Source organism: Anopheles ziemanni, chromosome X (assembly GCF_943734765.1).
Source record: "Anopheles ziemanni chromosome X, idAnoZiCoDA_A2_x.2, whole genome shotgun sequence".
NCBI classification, from domain to species: Eukaryota; Metazoa; Arthropoda; class Insecta; order Diptera; family Culicidae; genus Anopheles; species Anopheles ziemanni.
Window position 1 is genome coordinate 15,048,045 of NC_080707.1, and position 10,523 is coordinate 15,058,567.

Here is a 10,523-nt window from a genome sequence, read left to right on the forward strand (position 1 = left end):
ATTCATTTAGTTCACTACCCTCGCTCGGTAGCAAAAGCCCTCCAGGTCGGGCAGGCAAGCGTGGGCAAGGTCATAGAAATGTTTAAACTGAAACGATTCACCGAGTGAGATGAAAACTTTCCATGCAGTGGCATCAAACGAGCGTTAAATTCCGGGGATGGGGACGAGTTCGCCTTCCTGGCTCAAACAGACACACACACACACACCAATTCTCCGTTCGTTTCACAGATCAACGATTCAAGGATCAATTAAGAAGCAATCATCATCATCTTTAAGGAACAATCATACAAAGCTGAGTGTGGCATACATACACTCGGTCTACGTTTTAACTCCACTGCAGCAGAGCAGACTACTACGGCGCTCGCATTCGTCGTAAGCGATTTACTTTCGGCATATACTAATAAACCTAATCAAAGATGGGTAAGTGTGAACTTTTTATTGTTTTATTGCTCGATGTTCATCCACGCACACCTAGTGACACACTTATCTGCGAAGTTAGATTTTGTTTTCTCGAGTGCTGCTTGGGTAAATTTGTGCCATGTCACGGTCAAGCTCGTTGAATTGGAGCTAAACGGCTCTTGTTTTTAATCGTTCTTTGTTGCATGTAAAGTGTCTCCATTTTTACGCCTCGCTTGTTGCAGCGAAAGGGTATTTCTATCTTTTTTTTTTTGTAAACTTCCCTGAGTAGACCGTGGCGTTTGCTCATATGAGTAAACATGAAAGCGAACGAACAAACACACTTGAGAGTGTGTCGGAAGAAGCAAAAAAAAAAAAAAGACACGTGCCTAGGACTATCAACATACACACACACAACACACACACTCTAACAGAACCACTCTTAGCCAACATCTTTTCAAATAGCTCCTAGGAGAGCTGCTGGAGCACTCTCTGCTCGTCTACCGTCGTGTAGCTCGTGTCCTACCATGGAATATCCTTTTTGCGTCTTAGACCGTAATGTTTCGCTGGAGCACCGTTGGGTTTTCGTTCGTTTGGGGAAGAAATTAAATCAGGCCACCGGTGCGGGCTTGCAGAAAGCGACTACGCTGACTCGCCCCTACCATCGGTGTGTTGCAAGCTCCCTCCCCGAGGGTTTCGGTTTCGTCAGTTTTTTGCTCCGTCGACTCGTGCGTCAGAACCTTGGGACAGAATATCGAATATCCTGTCGCACGGTCTCCCAAACTCCCCCACCTCTGTTGTGGCCGGAAGGATCGGACGCAGCTTCCGCCGTCGCTCCCTGGTACGGCGTTCACGACCCTCGCACGCTACGACTCCCTAAATCCGCGCGCACGCGTTCACATACACTTTGGGTTTTGCTTTGACAAACGCAGCAGAATGTCGTCATACGCTCCTAGACTTACGATTTACACTATAAGTGATGAATTGTATAACCAAAAACCTAAATAAATACAAGAGGAGCTCTAATGAGGCTTGGTGGTCTTCACCGTAGATGCGTTTTTCCGAATGCGAAGATCGTCGCACACACCGTCGTTCACGCAGGGCGGCCAGGAGCCACTGATCGTGGTGGAGGAGTCCGAGAACAATGAGAAGGAGGAGGAGGCGAGCACTCAGTCGTCCCAGCGCCAGAGCCTCGACATCGACTCGCCGGAAAACCCGTACTTGCTGTCGCCGTGGCGCGAAACGCGCAAGCACTCGCTGCCGACGCCACCATGCACCAGCGGCATCACCGCCAGCCAGGTGCGCCGGCTGTCGGAGCGGGGCGGAGAGGGATCCGGACCGTCGCCGCGGGAGCAGGCCTTCCTGGCGACGCTGTACAGCACGCCGGCACCGCAGCCGGGCGGCCGGCGCCATTCGGTGGTGACGATCAGCCGCGTACCGCCCACCATGTTTGGTCGGAGCCGCCGGGAGTCGATTGCGGCGCTGCCTGCTGGACAAAGGTGAGTAGAGATTATCTTCCAGAGCTACCAAGGTCGAGAATGTTGTACATGTTCGGAATTTTCCCAAAGATACCCGACAAACAAAATTGCTCTGATCAGAGCTCTGATCATGGTATGAACAGATATCTGATGGAACCCATGACGAAGAATTTTCATAGCCCAGAACATACATAGTATTGGTGAACAGAGTGAACCGGCGATAATTCCCATACACGCACACTCTACACTCGCAGGTAGCAGCGCAACGTAGACCTTTTGCACGCGATTTTATGCTCTGTTCATAGGTTCCATCAGATTGATGATCAGAGCTCTGTTCATAGAATTTCTGTTCGTAGGGTATACAATACCCCCAAAATAGTGGGACTGAACATGCTCCCTGCTTTATCCTAATACACCTCAGATGATATCAACATTACGCAATGCGGAAAATAGGGGAATGAATCTTGTGAACCTCAAATTGGATATCCATATTCATACTGGAAGGAAATTAAGAACTGTTTGGGACAACTGTTTGTATATAAGACAACTGTACTGTCTGTCTTGGAGTAAGGGAGCATATCACGCAGAGATGAGAACAACAACTCTTTTTAGAGATTTAAATCAGAGTGAACAATGATCAAGAGGATTCGAGTCACTCTTTTGTAATTTAAAACGTGTAAAATGAGTTATTAGTCATCGCAGAGATCTTAATCCTTAGCAGGGGTTCGAATTCCAAAAGAGTGTAAAAGAGTTGCTAGTCATAGAGAGTCTAAACCCTAGTTGAGATTCTAATCCCATATTAATATTCAAAAGCCAAGTAGAGATTCGAATCCCAAGAGTGAGTAAAAGAGTTACCAGTAGCCAAAGAGATTCGAATCCAGGTTTTGGGATAGGAGCATAGGAGGTCATGTGTAGGGTATAGGAGTAATGTGTAGGATTATGGAGGTAATTTAGGACGATGGTTGCTCTGCAAGAATTCTATTATTTACTCATCTAATTTTGGGATTCGAATCCCCGTGTGGGTCCCTGTTTGGAATTCGATATTATCACGGCTAGTGTGGATCCGATACAGATGTCCTAGACTTGCTCCCTCAGTTGCTCTTTTGGTTAAACATTCATCGTACTTGAAGGATATTCGCGTCAACTTTCGCTGTACGCGTGATTCCCAGCATGGTTGTGGAGTAGTACGGCTTCCTGGGCAACCAGCTCTACTCTGATGTCCCCTCATTGGAGGAAGGTACGGGTTACGGCTTGTACAGTAGTTCCATCGAACATTTTTTTAAGTTAACGCAACCACACAGTGTACCTATCAGAATTGGTCTCAATCTTTTGCGCACTGGTGGGATATCCTGCTGATCCTTACCGCATTGAACGAACAGCCTCTCCTCAGTTGGGACTCTTAGATCAGTGAAGGACAGAAGGATGTTAGACAGCGCTTTCAAGAAATATCTGTTATGGATCGTTCATCTCATTATAGTTGAGAGATCGATTCCCCCTTCTCGAGTTCCTCCGTGTTCCAAATTTCCAAATTTCTCGGTAGGAGTGTACACCTATGTCTGATATCTTATATTCCATATCACCACAGGTTTCAGTGCGGCTGTTGTTCGAAGACTTGCATAGGATTCCACTAAATAGCCCATATTCGCTTGAATCATGTGTGGAGTTAGAAGTCACCAGATCCGAGCTATTGGGTGATGGTGATTGGGTGATTGGGACCAGCTGAAAGAAATTTTGGCTGATGTCTCACTTTGGAAATAGGGACTAGGGGGCTTGGAATTCCTTTGTTTTGGATAGGGATAGCTCTTCTTTAATTCTGTCCCCAAAGCATATAGCTTTACAGGAACGTAGCACCAGTGTCCGACTGACAGCGTCAACTGTTCTCGTTCTTCCCCAGGTCGAGTGCAAACTCTCGACGCGAAAGCAATACCGGACCGCCACCGTCGACGGACCACAGAGGTAGTATACATAATTTACAGTTAGATATTATGGATGATATAGTACAGGCTAGAAAAGCGCGCATGAAGCTGTGGAACACGAGCAACGAGCGCGTGTGCGAGGTGCAGACCCTCGACGAGGCTGGCACCGGGTCCAGCTCGCCGATGCGCTACACCAACCGGCGCTACTCGGACTTCGTGGGCACGGCGCTGCCCCCGATCCAGTCGTTCCGGCGCGCCTCGGAGATGCCGCTGTCGCCGTGCGGCGCCCCGCTCACCCCGGCCGGTGCCCACACGCCCGTCGCCTCCGCTGCCGCAGCTGCCGCCGCCGCCGCCGCCGCTGCCGCTGCCGCCGCCTCCAACGCCTCGACGACGCCGGCAGCCGACGCGCCCTTCAAGCCGAAAACGAAGATGGGCATCGTGTGCACCAACACTGATCTGATATCTCTCTTATCGTCTCTAGCCTCGTCAGCGACAGAGATTAATCGATGTGGCGAGAAAGAGCTCCCTAGCCCCCTAGCCTCCCGTCCGTTTCCGCTCAAATCGGTCCTCAAAAGTCCCACCTCCACTGCAGCTTCCACCTCCGGCGCGGGCGCGGCCAGCCTGGAGCCGAAGAGCAATCTGCAGAAGAACCGCTCGAACAGCTTCGACATTTCGCTGTACCAGAACATCAAGCAGCTGGCGACGGGCGGCACGCTGGTGGGTGGCGGCGGTGGCGGTGGCGGCGGCGGCGGCGGCGGCGGTGGCAGCTCGACAGACCCGGAGAAGTCGTTCATCGAGTCGGGCTGGTTCATCAAGCGCCACCAGCCGATGGCGCGCCGCAAGTCGTCGGCCAAGTCGCCGAGCGCCACCGTGACGTTCGCCCGCGAGACGCTGGACAAGCTGCGCGACAAGGAGCCGGCCAAGGAGGAGCCGAAGCCGAAGCCCAAGCCCGAGTCGCGCTCGCCGCTGAACAAGCTCAAGTGGGACGGACGCAGCGCCATCGTGGACGCGCGCATGATCGGCCACGCCATCGAGAACTTCATCACCGGCTCGTCGTCGTCGTCGTCATCGTCGTCGTCCGGCTCGTCGGGCAAGAAGTCGGCCGGGGGCGGCAAGGATGGCTCGGGGAGCGGACGGTCCGGGGCGAAGAAGTCGCCCGCCTCCAGCTGGTTCGGCAAGGCCGACGACGACGAGGACTCCAACGATACGTGCGACTCCTCGCTCTGCTCCACCCTGAAGGACCTGTTCGTGAAGTAAACGGAGATGATTGACAAGCAAAAAAAAAAAAAAAAACACACAACCCTTTACATATTGCCACAGTCGCTGTTCGACCTCCTGCCAAGGCGGCAGAAGAAGAGCGCAGTAACGAAGAGACAACCAAATGCCCACCGAATTAAAACAAAAACAAAACAAAACAAAAACAAAACAAAACAAAAAGCCAAAACAAGCAACATACGAACGAGCAGAATCGATGCAAAAGCACACACTAAACGATGTCAAATACAAATGTCTATATGCGAAAAGGAAGTAGAGGCAATAGGGAGAAGGATTTAGCTGCAGCTGCGAAGAGAAAGCCTCCGGTGGACACACGGGAGGCTGACGGAGAGCAATGCGTGAACACCGTTGTGAATAACGCTAATGAAATGAATTAACATAACCAATCCCACCAATGTTAGTGTAGCCTTTTTGGACATCAGATGATATCGAACGTGAGAGTTTTACTAGGCTAAAGTAGAAAAGGACGGCGGTGGAAAAAGGAGACAAACTTGTAGCGCCGATACGTTGTGCATCTCAGCGTCTTTAATCATCTTACATACATATACATACATATATATATATATATATATATACAATCTTTAGGATTTACTCTACTGTAGCAATATTGTGCCCTCGCGTGGTTAATCCTGCCTGCACACTGGTCTACCAGCCCGTCGTTGCAGTCCCTCCACGGTCTTCGTTCGGGCGTTTTGGAACGTCCAGGGAGCTCTAGCAAGGAGTTAGTGCGCGTCGCACCGCAACACTGAGGTCTACCAGCCATTCCGAGCCTAGCGGGATGAGTTACACTGGGCAAAACGGTAAGTGGGACACCTGGAAAAAGAACACTCGTCTGGCTTTGCGGTCAATGTTAGAGCACAAGAACAACTGAATCCAACGCTTTTCATCGAATTACATTTTCTAAGAATGTAACGAAATAGATGTAATCATAATGATGGTACCCAACCGGATAAAACTATTTGAAAGACTTTGACAAAATCCGCAAAAAACGCCATGACTTCTCAAACCCTCATTAAAATTGGATTAAAACGTACTCGTCCTACTTCAATAAAATGCGCAGATTAAATGTGACGACGAACATCACCGTAAGCAAAACTAAACAAAACAAAACTAAACTAAACAATGTTGAGGTTGTTTATGTCATCAGATGGAATCGATAAACATATTTTTCATCGAAGTAAGATATGTGCCCATTATATCATTAATATGATGAGAAAGTCATGAAAGATATTCTCGATATAGTTTGAGTATTTCATGACTAAAACATCCCGAGTGTTCAGAAGAATCCTTCTCAGTCTCCAGCTTGAAATTGTATGACCATTTTAAACTAAATTGTAGCATGCATTAGTAATAAAACAAAAATAGAGAAAAAATGGGCTAATAATGTGCAAACAAATTAGTAAAAGTCTGACATTAAAAACTGTCAAAGCACCTAACAGGAATAATATTAAATATGAAAAACTTCAGAATCCAATTAAACAACCCGATCCAGCACGAATTAAACCTGAAAAGCCAGTGTCCAACTAAACGGACTAAACTAAATCGAATTCTTGAATTTTTTTTGTAGAAAGGTTCAAAGAAGATGTGATAAGGGAAATTCTTTGTTACCGAATCTAAGCACTCTAAAATTGACATCAAAGCCAAAGTTATTTTTCAGGTGTCTCTCTTACCGTTTCGCACAGTGTATATGGAAAGAAAAGAAATGGTAAAAGCCATAAGCGCGATGAAGTATCTCTGCATCCGGGTCGATTCTCGCTAAGGCAGGGAATATCCATGGCGGCCCAATGGAATCTCGTAAAATCCACAGAACCTCGACGATTTAAGATAAAGAACATTTCTGAATGAGGAACCCGCAAAAAAGCAGACTTACTTCAGGTGCGGTGCAACACACACACAAAACTCCAACGATGGCTATCTTGCGAACGTAATGTACAGCCTGCAGGCAACCCAAAACCATTTTAATCAAGTTGGATTATCGACAAAACATTGGACTTCTAAATTGGAGAAAACTTAAATGACCGTGGTTTTTGTTAAGGATAAAATTTGTACGATTTACTGTTGATAGTCGTTTAATCCATTACTTCCGTGGCCTCCCGATACGTATTGAACAAATGATACAAGACGCTCAAAACAATCACTGTCAGTTCTTAAAACCTTCGTGTTTCTATTCTACAGTCTTTAAAGACATTTCATTGGGCCGCTTTCCGTTTCCATTTCGAATCGAAGACATAGAATTAAAACACCCACACACATACCTTACAATTGAACAACGGGAAGAATCTGAGCACATTCGCGAGAAACGGGTTTTTTCGAGACTAAAGCAACAGAAACTGCGATATGTAACTATTCGATCCACCGTATTTCTGAAACGATTCCAGAGCAATTTAGCACACGCCTCATCCTTGGCACACCGGAACGATAAAAGTCGTGTTAGGAGAAAAAAAAACACAAACCAAAGCAAAGCAAAACGTTTAAGAGAAAGAAGAGAGAAGGTGAAACGATGATGATCACATTTGTATTGCTCCTTTTTGTGGTTCCAGGGATATGTGTCTAGTATTTAACCCACCGTGCGAAACCGGTCTTTAGCGTGCCAAAACCGGCGGCGTAAGATGTCGTCTCTTCGGTAGACCTATCTCTACCACCTCCGGGTCGGTCGAAGCTGGTTCGTGGACACATTGCGCAGCAGTCAGAGTTCATATGTGAAATCGTCCGTTTATTTAGATGGTTTTGAGCTTCTTGTTAGGATTGGGTTAAATGATGGTTACAACTAAATATTACAAAATGGAAGCTATACATCCTTTAGAAAACACAACCAACAATTTGAGGAAAATATCAACTTTTAGCAGAACGAGAGAGAGGAAGAGAGAGAAAGAGAGAAAGAGAGAGAGAGAGATCTACTTTACTGTTAAACTATCACTATAATTGTTTTCATTAGTTTCCTAGGGCAATCTTACCCTTGTCGTTCAATCAAGGATAGAGACTGAGCTGGTGGAGATAGGTAGCTGTAAGAACACGCAAATCAGTGGATATATTTAACCTATTTTCTATGTTAAGAAGAAACAAACAGTCAACACAGACATCTGAGTGAAATGTATTATTAAAAAAAAAATATACATAATTATATACATTATTACGTTACATCCAATCTAAGTGTATGCACAAACACGACGGCATACGTAGACACGTTTGCAATGGTAGTGCGAGGTGCAGACGGTGTAGAAATGATGGTACGGGTGGCTGCCCGTGAAATTTGGCTCTGCTAAAGCATGGGGACGTTCCGGTCCGCGAGCACGGCGTTCGGGTTTCCCTCTTTGTGGAAAAATTGTGGTCAAATTTAATATACATTTTACTTCTGTATTGGGTGTTACTACAATTTAGGCAAGCAGCATCTTAACCGACAATCGTGCATAGATAGTATCAAACATCAGGCCAAAGCGTGCGTTTTTACCCATTCAAACTAGGGTGGTTGGTCTTACTGAGATGAGCTGTCAGCGGTGAATGAACCTCTAAGACATTCGTTTACTTATAGCTAGTACTAAAGGAGTTCGCAGACACAGAGCAGTCTACTGCCCGAACAAAACACATTCAGCCCGCACTACAGACACACAATGACACACAAACACACACAAACACACTCACGCCTACAGTTCAGCGTGTAACATGCAATATAACGTGACTACTACCACCCTAACTTGTAAAGAAGGGTCGCACAGCCGTACTGATGTTGACGTTAAAAATTAATCTTAAGGTTAAAAAGATATTCGAGTCAAAAGAAAATCTACAATTAATTCAAAACCACCGAAGCAGATAGTTGTCTAACCTTGTGGGAGGGAGGGGCGTGTAGAACGGGTGTTTTTTTATATAGCAAAACAGGAATCCCACCATCAGAATCTACCGAAAAGAAAAAAAAACATAAAGCAAAGCAACTATTCTCAAAGAAAAATAACGAAACAATCTGAAACTATAGCGCTAGTTTCTAGAAGAAGAAAATCGTGACAATATGAAAAGAAGAAAAGTATATCGATTCCTTTCCTAAACCATAAAAATTCAAGCAGCGTTCATTTGTCGAGCAGTTTAAATGAAATGAAAATTTTGTACACTGTTGCCGGCTGAAAAAAAGAGCTAACAAGCAGACAGAACAGCATTAAAACTACTAAACCGGAAGAGAACAAAAAACAAAGTAAACGAGAATGGAAAACAGACAAACGTGTAACAGTGAACTAAATGTTAATAGTATACCTAGAAGCAAGCAAATCATAAATATAAATGGAAAAGGAAAAGATTAATATTTTTAAGAATTTACTGTTAACATCTTAAAAGGGTATATTTTTTTTATCGAGGATTTTCCTAGTACATTACAGGCGCTCGCACTCGACGCGTAAACTGATTGTTGTTACATTTAGCGTTTAAGATCTATACAATAAACTAGTTGATCAATGTTTACAACTTTGACATGACACATCATTGTACAACAAAGTAGGAAGGGAAAAGTTTGGTAGGCAAGCGGAGGGAACCCGATCGGGAAAGCGAATACGGTGGGGGTGATAGGAAAAGAGAAGGTGGAAGAGGCCAGGACAAAACTCTACTGATTGTTGATCACCGACATTGCAACTCTATGTGATTACGATGTATATCAGACAAACTTATTTATAAAAAAGCCTCTACGCTGCAAAAAAAGGAAAAGATATTGAAATAAAAATAAATCACTTTTTGATGGAAAATAAGAAACGTATAAACCACATACTAAATACAAATCCTATCAATCAAAGGCGGACCGTTCTCGGGAAGCTTAAAGCAAGTATAAAATCAATCCTAAAAAACCGACAGCAATCATCGTGCAGTTGATAAGCGACGCGTACGAACAGCTGCTGCACCCGAAATCAGTCAAAAAACAAACAAAGCAAATGAGCAAAAGCCCTTTAGCCGATAAGCGTGCATGGGATAAAAAAAATGGCAACATTATCTAACAATAATTTAAAAATAGAAAAGTCTATATATATGTATGTGTATTTTACCACCGACGATTCGTGCTATTGTTGAATAAAATTAAAATATACTTATTTACCATTAATAGAACATTTCTTACACTCTACTAACAATTTCAGTCATTAAGTATTTCCTAATTTCGTGGTATCTATCTATGGTGTTTGTTATCTGGACATGTTGTAGAGCTTTAATAGATGAACTTCAGTTTACGTTTTGTTTAAGTTTGTTTTTTTATGCTTAAGATTGTTTACTAAGTACCAGGCGCCTCCATCAAAACTGGATGTGCTGGATGTGAAAAGTGGAGATGTAGTATTGGATTTATTATGATTTGAAGTTATCGATTTATTATTAAAGGTGAATTTAAAGTTGATCACCTTGGAAAGCGTAGAGGATTCAAACGTAAGCGAGTCGAGTTTACCAGCTACTTGGCGCCTCCATCAAGCGTACGGAAAGTCGACGGGTTGAGTTACAT

General features: G+C 44.8%; 1 protein-coding gene across 1 annotated transcript; it reads left to right on the top strand.

Moving 5' to 3' along the window:
• Positions 1-1,449: 1,449 nt before the first annotated feature.
• Positions 1,450-5,047, top strand: LOC131291278 (uncharacterized). The gene is made up of 2 exons (XM_058320467.1): positions 1,450-1,895; positions 3,769-5,047. Exons 1-2 carry the CDS (start codon positions 1,462-1,464, stop codon positions 5,045-5,047), a joined length of 1,713 nt encoding a protein of 570 aa, XP_058176450.1. The 5' UTR covers positions 1,450-1,461.
• Positions 5,048-10,523: the final 5,476 nt, after the last annotated feature.